This window comes from Chiloscyllium punctatum, chromosome 11, assembly GCF_047496795.1.
Source record: "Chiloscyllium punctatum isolate Juve2018m chromosome 11, sChiPun1.3, whole genome shotgun sequence".
Taxonomy (NCBI): domain Eukaryota; kingdom Metazoa; phylum Chordata; class Chondrichthyes; order Orectolobiformes; family Hemiscylliidae; genus Chiloscyllium; species Chiloscyllium punctatum.
Genome location: NC_092749.1, coordinates 45,930,836 through 45,944,781, shown reverse-complemented (window position 1 = coordinate 45,944,781; position 13,946 = coordinate 45,930,836). Strand labels below are relative to the sequence as shown.

General features: G+C 40.8%; 1 protein-coding gene across 3 annotated transcripts in view; it reads right to left on the bottom strand.

The window, feature by feature from the left end:
• The window catches only part of LOC140482954 (TNF receptor-associated factor 5-like), a 72,089-nt gene that overhangs the window by 10,670 nt on the left and 47,473 nt on the right, over positions 1–13,946 (bottom strand). For all 3 annotated transcript variants that reach the window (XM_072580743.1, XM_072580741.1, XM_072580742.1), the window contains 5 exons: positions 13,837–13,938; positions 9,106–9,267; positions 8,107–8,184; positions 1,517–1,591; positions 1,344–1,436 (listed from right to left, as the gene is read on the bottom strand). In XM_072580743.1, the coding sequence (XP_072436844.1) occupies positions 1,344–1,436; positions 1,517–1,591; positions 8,107–8,184; positions 9,106–9,267; positions 13,837–13,938 (510 nt within the window). The remainder of the gene's footprint in view (positions 1–1,343; positions 1,437–1,516; positions 1,592–8,106; positions 8,185–9,105; positions 9,268–13,836; positions 13,939–13,946) is intronic.

The window sequence follows — 13,946 nt, the reverse complement described above, 5'->3', positions numbered from 1 at the left end:
CTTAACACTGCTACTTACAGTTAATCAGAGACTATATGAGGTTGAACTCTTCACTTTACCAAGTATTATTAGGTGGGTTATTAATTTATTAGCATTCATGTTGGCCCTAAGTTCTGGAAGCATAAGGAAAGCGGTTTATATCATGGCAGTACTGAAATGGGGATCTGGGAACACTTTCAGGGGAGGTTTTGAGGTGCAGTGAGTAGTGTTCTATTTCTGAGCCAAAAGCTCCTTGTTCAGGTTTCACGCCAGAACCTGATGGGCACAGAAGATACATTTCATAACATGGTCAAACAAGTTAATTTTCAATGTGTAAATTCTCTCTATGGAAGACACTAAGAGCAGCAGATTCTGCTGGTCAGCCTTGCTAGATGTGGAGTGGTGCCCTTTCATGTTATAGCTTCTGGCTTATCTGTTCCAGGTGAAACAAATTGCAGAAAATGTTCCATGTGTCATTGACACAGAGAAAAGAAGAATACTTTGAAGAGACTGGTGTCTGAGATCACCAGATGATCGTGAGCGCTGGGAATGACTACAAAAAGGTTTTCTGGAAATGTAATGTAAAAATAATAGTGCTTACAGAATTGTAACTTAGTTGAGGGCAATTCCTCAGCAGCTGCTTGAGCTGACACACAATAAAGTTAATGGATGATATTTTCCTCACAAGAGCTTTTTGAGAAAGAAGTGCAGGAGAGTTCCCCGAGATTTGTCCATGTTGGCTTCAGTTCAACACCTTGCTCAGCTCAGCCTTGAGTTGGATCCATGCTACCTTTCAGTTTAATATCTCACCCTGCTCACGAAGACGAAGAAAATATTACAGCAGGCAGCAAGATCAAATTCTGCTGCCTTTCCACAGTCCCTCTCATTCTGGGCTGGTAAACCGTTCTCATGGGTCAGAGGTTACACATCGGGCTGTGTCTGGTCTAATTATATACTGTATTTAAGCTGTAGTTCTTCAATAAAATTGCTTGCAATCCCTCAATCCTTTTGGATAATCTGCGAAATGATCAAATTTTACAGCAGGGACAAGCAGGGTCTGTGAAAAATGGATTCATTTCAAAGGAATTTCCCTGTATTTGAGCAAAGCAATGGCTGGTCTGAGATCAGAGAGCTCTGAATGGAGGATTCCTGCAATTGTAAACATTGAGGATGTTTTCTGATGTATAAAAGGCAGTGAAACATAGTCTTGAGACCCAAGTGTCATAGGTGCTTAGGAAACTCTAGGAAGCCTAAAGTCTGGAAGGATTGAGGAGGGAGCCTAGAAGCATGACAATATCAGAGATTACAGGTATCAAGTCAAATTGGCAACAAATAATATGCAAGTGCTTTACAGAAAGCATTACCTGTTCTTCTAATTTAGTATTGATTGTAACAACGAGCAACAAATGTTCATTTAAATAAGAATGTTCATGTTCCCTTATCATCCACCGCTTTTCCTGTAAAAATAATGTCATAATTATGCATTGTTTTATGATTTTAAATAATTGGTGATATGAAAGTTAATATTGTTGCTTACCTTGACATGGCAACCATATTTTTTGTAGCTACATTCCACTTCAGCTTCTGGACATTCCATCAAGTGTGAGTCAAGCTACAAAGAAACCATAAATATTTTGTAACACCAACTCAGTGGAGAGAATGATAATAGCTGTCATTATCTGAATGTGTGATTGGAACTCCTTGATAAAATTAACTGTGGATCCAAAGCTGGGCCCTTCCAACTAAGAGGGGAAAAAGTGTGGTTTGGGTCTTTTTGCGCGAATCAAGTTGACAGATAAAATCTTAACTATAGTGTGTTCCAGTGGCTCAGTGGTTAGCACTGCTGCCTCGCAGCGCCAGGGACCCAGGTTCGATTCCAGCCTCGGGTGACTGCGTGGAGTTTGCATATTCTCCCTGTATCCGTGTGGGTTTCCTCCAGTTCCCTCCCACAGTACAAAGATGTGCAACTCAGGTGAATTGGCCATGCTAAATTGCCCGTAGTGATAGGTGCATTAGTAGGGAGTAGGGGAATGGATCTGGGTGGGTTACTCTTTGGAGGGTCGGTGTGGACTTGTTGGGCCGGAGGGTCTGTTTCCGCACTGTAGGGAATCTAATCTAATCCATTTTGAAACACTCCAGGGCACATTTCAGCATGTTAAGATGTAATAGACAAAAGCTCCCTTCGTTCTCACTCAATCCCATTTTGAAGAGCCCTTTCTTGTCATTTGAATTTGTGAGTTCTATTTCTCAAAGCAGCCATTCACATGCTGTGACAAGAATGAATTTATTCCCTAATTGTATTAAAACCAGTTTCATGTAAAAGAGATGCACCATGGATAGTAACCCCTTAAATGCACATTTATTTAATCAAAAGTTTGCTGACTATCACCTCATCAGTCTGGACCCAGAAGTGAAAGAACAGAAGTCCCTCTGCAATTTAACAAAATTGTTGCTGTTGAATTGTTGACTCATTTACTTGAAGGTTAGCATCAAGCCATGATTATTCATATTAATGAAGGGTTTCTCATTCCCATAGTACTGAAGGAAGTGTACATCATACCACAATCTTCTATTATTAAAATTAATGATGTTTTTGTGTCTGGGAGATAAACTCTGCTGAATTATTTTTCACACTGAAAGCAAATACCAAAGAATTCTAGAAAATACATTAAAATAGATAATGTTGTATACAGCAGTATTAACCTTTTTTGTACCTACTTCTTCTAAGGCAATACATAGTTATTTAATTTTTTCAACCCAAACTTATAAATAGGCTGAACACTATTATGAAGATCAAAAAAGTAACATGGAGCTGAATTTTCCCAGCCCCAGAAAAACGTATGCAATGCTGAGTCAATTGGGAAAAATGATAAGGTCAGAAAAATGACAGTCACAATGTGAAGAAAATAAGTTCAACTTTCCCCCCAATGGTGAGATAGAGTCATGCCAGTGAGTGACAAGAGGCCTATTTTTATGCATTTACATTTCATAAATGCCTAATCCATCTCATTTATATAGAGTTTGCTGTTCTCTCACTAGAGAATCTAGACAGTGACAACTCCTGACATGAGGGGCAGAGTCAGTAATGGTGGCTCCAAATCACAGTTTGCAAGTCTGGGCCTCCATTTTGGCCAACAGTGCCCAACATCAAGGGGCAGTGACTGTCTGCACCCCCTGTCCATGAAGGCTGGTACTGGTCATGTACCAGCCTCACATCATCATGGCATATTTCAGACCAACATCTTGTATTGGAATGTTGCAACCAAACTGCTTTGAGTGAAGGGGCAGGCACCCATCTCATGCATTGGTGCAGGGTGAATTTCACAGATCTAGGCTTGCTATCTTAGTTCTCACCTAAGATGTGCCTGCTCAAACCATCTCTGCCTTGCCTTGCCTTTTTTGCACTGTGTTACCTTAGAATGTGAAAGCTAAGTTCTTCTGTCTCGCCTTGTCATTTAGTGGAGACACAAAGCCAGGCAGCTTGTCAGCAGTAGTCAATCAGAGATGAATATGTTGGTGCACCTCATGTCAGTCAGTCTCTGGTCATCCATTAATTGGGCTGTTCATCCAAACTGGTCAGGGGGTGGTCTACTGTCAGTCCTGGGGGCCTGCCAACTCAGAGTCAAGGGCTTTGTCGGGGCCACTGCTGTGGTAGGGAAGTTGAAGTCACTAGTGTGGATTGGGGGAGAAGATGGTGCATTAGAGGACTTGGGTACAGTGGGATTGGAGGGTGCAATCATTCGCGGTTATCACCATCCCGGCTTTGATGGGCGAGCCAGTGCATCACCACACTTATATCTTAGCTAATCTTGGAGGACTGAAACCGGGAGTAATGTTGGAAGATGAAATTGTATTTCAAGGAGCTGTATGAGATCATGTGGAAGCTAAGAATAGAGGTGGTGCCAGGGAGTGCAAGGAAAAGGAACATGAAGCTTTGTTGGGGGGTGGAGGGAGGGGGTAAGGTGAACAGGCTGAACATGTGACTCACTGTGTGAAGTGTGACCTGTGTTGCCTTCCACCTTCATCTGAATCACAGATTCTCATTGGAAATGGAGGGGGCTTTGACTACAGCTGGAGTAGATGGAGTAAGTGTTTCTTTCTATCTGAACAGCAGGCTGTACATGGCAATAGCATTAATCAAACATTACACAGTACAGGATAAAGACATTTGTTGTCATAGAACTCTGCATATGTCCAATTGTGGGGGTTACAAATCTTGGTCACAAGCAACCTTGACCATGTCATTGGTAACGGCAGATTGATCACAGTTATCACAAGCAACATCAAAAATGGCATGGCAGGGCCACCATTCTTCCAAAGACAATCCAAGGTCTCAGACTGCACGAGGATAAGAAGGTAATTTCCTCTCACCTTGAACTGTAGGCATCTGCCAACATACTCTTCAAAACCCTTTCTAAGGATGCAGGGTGGGGTGGGGTGTCAGGTTTTCAGTAATCCTACTGTATTTACAATCTCTTACTGTATTTGTGTGGCATATCTTGTGCTGCATACATTGGAATAAGGTCCATTATGTCAAAGATCCCTGACAAGATATTCCAGAGCCATCCTTGTCAAAGTCCACCATGTCCCACTGTATCAGGATGATGCTAAATTGTCATTTGTGTAAGATGTGAATGCTGACTACTCACATTACTACTGACCTGTTCTGTTTCTGATATGTCCCCCACAAATTCAGTGGAACTATGATCAATGTAACAAGACACAACAATGGTTACTGTCATTGTTGCTATGATTCTACGCAGAGGAACAAATACACCAGCAAACCCAGGACCACCAATAACCTCCAGTGGCTACCAAATAGTCTCCACATGAAGGAGTTACAGCTGAAGGTTCTCTCAGAAAGGAGGAGGTGGTACAAGAGGTCCGGAGTCTACCATCCTCGATGCCATTTCCACGATGGTCACTCTATTCCAGTGATCATCAAGGCAACAACTGCACTAAATATTTATGAAACTAACTGCTTCCAAGGATCCATTTGGGACCTGTGTGGGTTTTTTCAATCCACAACCCACAAATGCATGGAGGCTATTACCGAGGCAATTTGTGTCAGATCACATGGCTTCAATTTGATTCTCCATGACAAGGACAGTGCTGCAGTGGAAGCAGTAGGATTTGCAACATTGCTGGCTTCCCAGGTTCACTGCACTATAAACTGTGCACAGGTTACATTGAGAACACCATATCATAATGCAGCAGTTTTCATCGATTCCATTCCATGAACAGATAAAAGTTTATCTGTGATCACCTCAGAGCCTAGAAGTTTGCACCACTCTGGAAGTTGGCATGATGCCTATATTTTTGAGAACTTTCAGATTTCTGCTTCCTTACAATGATGGTTACTGTGTGACCAGGGCTGCCCTGTCCTTTAAGCATGGCTATGACTCTCACTCAATCTCATGAATGAGTCGGAGTGCAGATACAATGCCGTCTATTTTTCCACCAACATTCAAAATGTTATTTGTACAATGCAGAACTAGCTAAATCCAGTTTGTACAGAGGTCATGGTGCAGCTCAACAGGACAGTGGTTAGGTTACTGCATCTCCCTACTATAGGAAAGATGTAAAACTTGAGAACAGGTTCAGAAAAGATTTACAAGGATGTTGCCAGGATTGGAGGATTTGAGAAGTGTTGTCCAATCGTGGAACCATACCTAATGATGGACAACATGTTCGGAGTTCTGCAAGTACAAGTTGGATGAGTAGAATCATCTCTCTGCCCATTGCAAATGACTGAAGGGGCATGCTGTTGGATACAATCCACAAGTCAGACAGTCAGAGTCAAACAGCATGGATACAGACCCTTTGGCCCAACTTGTCCATGATAACCAGGCTTGCAAATCTGAACGAGTCTCATTTGCCTACATTTGGCCATATCCCTCTAAACATTTCCTATCCATATACCTGTGCAAATGTCTCTAAAATGTTATAATTGTACTCATCTCTATCACTTCCCCGGCAGCTCGTTCCATATACAGACCACCTTCTGAGTGAAAAAGTTGCCCCTCAGGTCTCTTTTCCCCTCTCACCTTAAACCGATGTTCTCTAGTTTTGGATTCCCTTACCCTGCGGAAAAGACCTTGCTTATTCACCTTACCTATGTCCCTCATTACTTTATTAACGTCTATAATATCACCCCTCAGCTTCCTACGTTCTAGGGAAAATGTCCCAGCCTATCCTTATAACTCAAACTTTCCAGTTTTGATAAAATTCTTGTAAATCTTTTTTGCACTCTTTCCAGTTTAATAACATCCTTCCATTTGCAGGATGACAAGAATTGTATGCACTACTCCAAATGTGGTCTTACCAATGTCTTGTACGGCCATAACATGATGTCCTAGTTCCTGTACTCAATGCCATGACTGATGAAGCTAAGCATGCAAAATACCTTTACCATCCTGTCTACCTGTGACTCTACTTTCAAGACAAGTATGTATCTACATCCTTAGGTCTCTCTCCCAGGTCCCTACCATTAACTGTGTAAGTCCTGCCCTGGTTTGTCTTACCAAAATGCAGCACCTTGCATTTATCTACATTAAATTCCATCTGCCATTCTTTGGTCCACTGGCACAGTTAATCAAGATCCTGTTGTAATCTTAGATAAACATTTTCACTGTCCACTTCCACCAATTTTGGTGTCACCCACAAACTTACCAACCATGCCTCAAATATTTTCATCCAAATCATCCATTTGTGCCAGGGCACACAGATTCACCTAATTTCCTCATGATCGGGTCAGTGCTGCATCCCGAGCAGTAACCTTCAACAACAAAGCTGGCTTTCCTCCTGTGCAGAGCACAGACTGTACTCACGTTGCACTGAGAGGACAATTTTATAACATGGCTGAGTTCATTGATGGGAAAGGGTGCCATTCTATCAACATACACTTGTGATCATTGGTACCATTCTGTAGCACTGTGGGGTACACCAAGGACTCTCATGATTCTACTGAGTTTCAAGAGCCAAATGCTTTTCAAAGACAGACAAGGGCTCTCCTTTTCAACCATGATGAATGACTGCATGATGCAGCACCTTGATTGAGGCGGAGAACACTTACAATGTAGCCCATTCTTTGACCAGAGCCACTGTGAAGCAGACAACAGGCTTTCAGAAGATGAGGTTATACTGCTTAGATTGGTCTGTCGGTGCCTTGCAGTATACTCTGGACCGAGTGTGCTGCATAATCCCGGTATGCTGTGCTCTGTCCAAATGAAGGAGGAACAGAGGGGATGTGATGGAGGCCGATGAGCTTGGAGAGCTGTCTTCTGAGGAGGAAGGGGAAGCTTTGAATAGGAGGAACATTGACAACCACTTCCAGCAGATGTGCTGGATGCAGTGTTCTCTTATTTATTGTAAAATCATTGGCACTGGAAAGTCAATCGCTGTTTCAAGAGGCAAATGCAGTTTCTGTTTGTTTGAATTCTGTTTGTTTTTGGTGTTGGTGAATAAAAATGAGCGTTTTGAAGTGATTGAAGGCTTTCCTGTTTGAAGAATGGCAAGATGCTGGGTTACGATAGGCAGTAGGGAAACAGTAGCAGGATTGTAAAATGGGATGTGGCTAAGGAACAGGGAGCAACAGGGAGAGGGATGGGCAGATGTATGTGTAAGGAAGTGTCAGATGTGCCACCCTATCTGCCAGGAGTAGCATTGGTTTGTGGGTGATGTCCCAATAAATACACTGTGAAAGGTAAACTAGACTGCCAACATTTGTCCATGTATAGGGTTGTGGCTCTAAGATGACTTGGCTGTCAAGGATTCTGGGGTATCCCATCAACTGGGGGATGAGGGGACTTCCACCTATGGTCAGTCAGAGAACCAGGCTGGTATTGTACACGGGGCATTTGTCACCTGGTTAAAGAGGTGAGGTTGGGACCTTTGCATAAGAAAACTCGCTAGGCGTTGCAAGATAAACCCCCCCATGAAGCACTACAAAAATAACATGTAGTAATTTCTGTTAAGATTCAGTCCTATATCATAGTGTCAGGTGGTGAGATAGACTGAGACAGGTGGAGAAAAATGCGAATAAAATTTTTAAAATCAAATATTATTACTGATAATTAATGCAGCTTTATGTAAATATTGCAATTTTATTACTTAAGTATTGCTCACCTCACTTCTTAATAAACTTTTACCACAATTGTATGTACATTGGATCGGAAAATTTGGACATGCAACTGCTTCATGCTCCTTGTAAAAGAAAAATACAAAATCTGTAAGTAATACCAAATTAGATGCATCACAAACAGTCAGGTATATTAATTATACTAACTGATCATTGATTGGGGTTCATCATATGATTAGCACCACTTTGATCTTTCCAGTATGAAAGAAAAATAATCTAATTTACCTTTGGAATGTCCTCCCAAAATTAGGGATGAATGCAAGAATGAACATGGTCGGCATGCTGGCTGAGTGGTTAGCACTGCTGCCTCTCAGCGCCAGGGACCTGGGTTCAATTCCAGCCTCGGGCGACTGTCTATATGGATGTTGCACATTCTTCCAGTGTCTGTGTGGGTTTCCTCTGGGTGCTCAAGTTTCCTCCCACAGTCAGAAGATGTGCAGGTTAGGTGAATTTGCTATTCTAAATTGCCCATGGTGTTCAGGGATGTGCAATGGTCAAGGGCAAATGTAGGATAGTAGGATAGGGGAATGGATCAGGGTGGATTACTCTTCGGAGGGCTGGTGTGGACTTGTTGGGCCGAAGGGCCTGCCTCCACATTGTAGCGATTCTATGATTCTCAAGCTGTGCCATGGAATCTCTACAATAAATCGGAGGGGCCAGATTGAGGCCTTGGTATTAAACTCTCTTTGAAAGGACAATGCATGTAACACTCCCTCAGTACAACACTGTAATGTCGCCCAACACTACATGTTCAAATCTTAGAATCCAGGAGTTTTTGCCTCTGAGGTTATGGTGATAATGAGTCGAAAGTCACAAAATAGCCTCTTGTGTAGGCAGCAGAAATCAGGAACAGCACATGAAAACAAAGCCTGATTTTCCAGAACACCAAAGCATTAAGTACCTTTTTACCCTCAATAGCACAAAATTATGTAGCAATCATGAACTGGCTAACAAAATAATTGATTAACCACCAAATATGCTATTACCTTAATGTTTTTAAAGATCAGTTTCACTTTGCAATATTGGCAGGCTTCTTCTCTATATTCACACACTGTTTGCAAATGATCCATTAAATCTTTTCTATGTAAGATAGCATCACAACCATTGATACATGCTACATGTTCAAACTCGCATTTTTTAAGGTGATCCTAAAAGAATAGAGAAAAATAATTATCAGTAAGTCATAGATTTTGACTTGGTCAGTATTTATCTTCATCAAGAAAAATGCTGTCATGTAAGTGAATAACATCCTTTTCACTTTTGACACCAAAAAAAAGTCTGTATAAAACACCAGCAGCCCAAACTGTATTTAGTACTTTCTGCTCTGCTTTGAAAAGCTTGTCTTAGCTCCTAGCTTAGAAGAGTAGCACCTACTGCACCAGGTTGACTTCTTCCTTTTTTTTTGAATGACCAGAGTGTGAATGCAAATTCAAAGGAGAAATTTACTAGTTCCGATTGGAAATTCATTGGCTGCATCTGGACAATTTCCTGGTATAGGCTCCAAAAAGGTGAAAACCTGTTTCCAGAGCACTCAATTCAGAATTTTACCCTTTAATTTGTGCAATCAGCCAGATTCCCATCGGCTCTACAGTACAAATGAGAACCTACGCTATAAAGGAATAGTTTGATAATGTGCAAATCATACCAGTTCGCATTGTGAACTGTACTTCAACTTAGACATTAAGTCACTGCATTCCATAGTTTCCCCCTTTCCATCTTAAATATTTCTACTAAGGTAGATAGAATAGCAAAGTGACAAACTACGATATATTTAAAAAAATGTGATTTCTGTAGAGAGCGAGGAGGAAAACATTGAAGTATTGAAGAGACCGAGTTATGAGTGTAATATACTAGATATTTGGATATTCCTCTCTGTGCACTGTCTTGCTACATTAGAGCATTTGAGCAGCTTTGTAAATGTTAATGTGTCCACTCAAAACTTATGGAATAGAATCCCTACAGTATGGAAACAGGCCCTTCTGCCCAACAAGTCCACACCGACTCTCCGATGTGTAACCCACCCAGACCCATTCCCCTACCCTATTATCCTATACTTACCCTTGACTAATGTACCCAACATACACATCCCTGAATACTATGGGCAAATTAGCATGGCCAATTCACCCAATCTGCACATCTTTGGACTGTGGGAGGAAACTGGAGCACCCGGAGGAAACCCACACAGACACAGGGAGAATGTGCAAACCCCACACAGACAGTCACCCAAGGCTGGAATCGAACCCAGGTCCCTAGCACTGTGAGGCAGCTGTGCGAACCACTGAGCCACCATGCTACCCTGCTGTGCAAGATCATAGGTGTGCAGCAAGACGCCCTCAAACAGAAGCTCGAAGGATTTCAAATCAGCATCTTTCTGCAATAAATGTAATATTGGTGGGGAAACCTTGATAGTGCACCTTGTAGAAAATTAATAGGAGAAGTCTGCAGTTTGTTAATTTTTCTAAGTTAATTAATTTCTTCACATTTATTTTGTCTTTGCATCAGACAGTTAGGCTGACTGATGCAAAGAGAAATAAAATTAGATCACCTCTTCCAGATAATTTTCCTTCATCTCGTAATCTCGTAACTTTTTTATCTGTATTTTAGACTTTTCTATTTTGAGAATCAAAGTTAATACCCCAGTAACTCACCTCCTGGCTCCCAAAGCCTGTCCACCATCTAGAGGAATCAAGATTGTGATGGAATACTCTCCATTTGTCTAGATTGGGTGCAGCTCCAAGAACATTCAAGAGATTTGACACCATCCAAGACAAAGCAGGCCACTTAATTGGCAGCCTGTTCACTACCTTAAACATTCTTCCTCTTCAATCCCGACTCACAGTGGCAGTGCAACATAGCTACAAGATGCACTGCAGCAATTCACCTAGGTCTCTTTGACAGCTCCTTCCAAACTCTCAATCTCTACCACCTAATAGGGCAAGGGTATCAAATACATGGTAACACATCCGCTTCAAAGTTCCCCTCGAAGTTACACAGCAACCCAACTTGGAAATATGTCATCTTTCATATACTGTCGCTTTGTCAAGATCCTGGTATTCCCTTCCTAACAGCACTAAGGGTGCACCCACTCTGCACAGACTGCCATTTGTTCAAGAAGGCAGCTCACCCGCACCTTCTCCAGCATAGTTACAGATCGGTAATAAATGTTCACTTATCTACTAATACCCACATCCTGTGAACAAGCAAGCAAAAAATCTAGTTGCAAAGATTCACTAATCAAGGCGAGATCAGTACAGAATAATTTCAGCTAGTGAGTAGATACATTTGTTCTATTCAGGCAGAAGAATAAATGTAGCATTTTCCGCACTGTAAGTAATCTAATCTAAAAAACATACGGTTACTTGAAAATCAACTACCAATTAGATTTATGGCAAAGACAAGGCACAAGAAACGGAGGAACTGTGGCTAGAATTGATACAGCTTAATTGGAGGAGAGAAAACACACAACATGTGGAAAAGGAAGATTTTTGAGATTTGACCAAAGTAATGTATAGTGTTTCACCAGGGCTTGTGCTGGAGTTGCTCTTATTTACAGTGTACATAAACAAATTTAGACTTAACAATTGAGGAAAAAAAAGAGTTGAAATTTGACCATGACACCAAATTAGGTGCATAATAAATGATGGTGAGAACTATGAAGGGCAGAAGGATGGAGATAGGCTGCCAAAGTCAGAAAATGGCTGTTAGATATAGTTCAAAATATAAAAATGTGAAATAGCATATTCTGGAAGCAAGAATGTAGAAAATGAATACACTTTAAAAGGTAAGATTTTAAGTGGGTTAGGGAGACGAAGGAAGTTGGTGCAGTCTCAAAAGGTTACTACAGATGGCAGCACAAGTAGATATGCCCTACAAAAGGAAAACAGAAAACAAACCATAAATGAAAAGGTAATGCTAAACCTGTATGAGGTTTTAGTTAGATAGCAGTAGCAGTAATATAGCTGAAATGTGTTGCTGGAAAAGCACAGCAGGTCAGGCAGCATCCAAGGAACAGGAGAAGAATCGACGTTTCGGGCATAAGCCCTTCTTCAGGAAGCCCTGAAGAAGGGCTTATGTGCAAAACGTCGATTCTCCTGCTCCTTGGATGCTGCCTGACCTGCTGCACTTTTCCAGCAACACATTTTCAGCTCTGATCTCCAGCATCTGCAGTCCTCACTTTCTCCTCGTAGCAATATTATATCCAGTTGTAAACATCTATTACAGAAAAGGATCTAAATGCAATTGAAAAGATAAAGTGTGAATTTGTTTGGTTGATAGCAGGCATTGCAATTGTCCAAAGAAGCTTAAGTGCATTTAAAAGTTTAATTTAAGGTGTTTGGTTAGATAACATTCAAATACAAAAAGAGTTAAGCTAAGATAAATAATTATGGATTGTTTTCAATGGTTAGTAAGAAACAAGCAAAAACATTTAAAAATTACAGAACAAATTAAAAGAAAGATTGAAAATTTCTCTTTACACAGCGGGTGGTTAGAATGTGTGTAAAATTTGGTCAAAGGTTACAGATGACTCAGAGAAGTTGAGGAGTCACAAATGGTTTATTGAGGAATGAAAGTTCAAATATAACATAGTTAACCTGAGAGAGAAAAAGAGTTTTGCATGGAGGAGTCTGGTAAAGAATTGACACAGGTAAGAAAATTGCTTCCTGAATGTCAAGGGCAGACATAACTTCTTGATGAGAGCCCGCCTCCTTTCACATTCCCCCTCCTCCTTCTAGTATTTCTTTACTTGGTGTGAGCTCTGTTCATTCTCTCAGTCATGCTGTATTCCATGACAAATGCCTACTACTGCACATGAGTTTGGGAGCAACCTGGTATGCAAAAGCCTTTGTGTGTCATGACAAACTCTTTCAGCCATCACCATGATGCAGACTTTAGAAATTTTAACAAACTTCAGAAAGTACCAGTGACAGGCAGAAAAAACAAGCAGCAACTAAGCCAAAAATAGTTAATGATCATTTTAAATAGGGGATTGAGTCATGATGGGTCATTCCTGCTACTGAACCTATGTTCAGGCAAGCACGGTTAGAAGTAAGCATTATCTGGAGTGTTAAACTCCAAAAATAGCAGTACTAGAGTCAAATCACTATTACATGCTGATTGGTGTCAAGGTCTGCCTAATCAGCATGGGTCACGGGTCAAACATTGTGCTAAAAATCACAAATTAGGGTTGAAAGTTGAATATCACAAGAACTGAAGCAGCTGTTAGTCCAAATTTTGCAACACCGTCCCAGCAATGAAGATAGTGAAGAAGGAATTGATGTTGAACCGGATAAATGGAATTTGCTAAAGAGTGAAACACTGAACCGTCAATAACGTAATGAGAAATGTACAGCAGAGTAAAGTAAAAGAGGATAGCATGGTTATTCTGCATTATTACAGTCACACAGTGATTGGAAGATCCAGTACCAAAAAGCAATTTCAGTTGACTATTAAGGACATAGTAACATCATCGTAAACTGCTTTCCTAAATTTTGCAAAATATTGAGAAACTATAAAATTACAGCAGAAACGCAGAACCATGCTAGTATTCACATATTTGTATAAATAGTTTTCATATGAAGAAAGATGAATATAATTATGTTCTTTGCAATGTGAAATCCAATCGGAACAAATGTTACAAAGATGTCCATAAATATTGAGTAAGAGGGAAATCATCACGACTTTCTTATATATTGTATAAACATTTCTACAGTACTCACCCCTAAACGTCCGAATGATGTTTTTACATTGCAGGCTGGTGAATTTTTACAGTACACCATCAAATTCCATACTTCCCTCTTGCAACAATTATCTCTAAATAGCTTTAAAA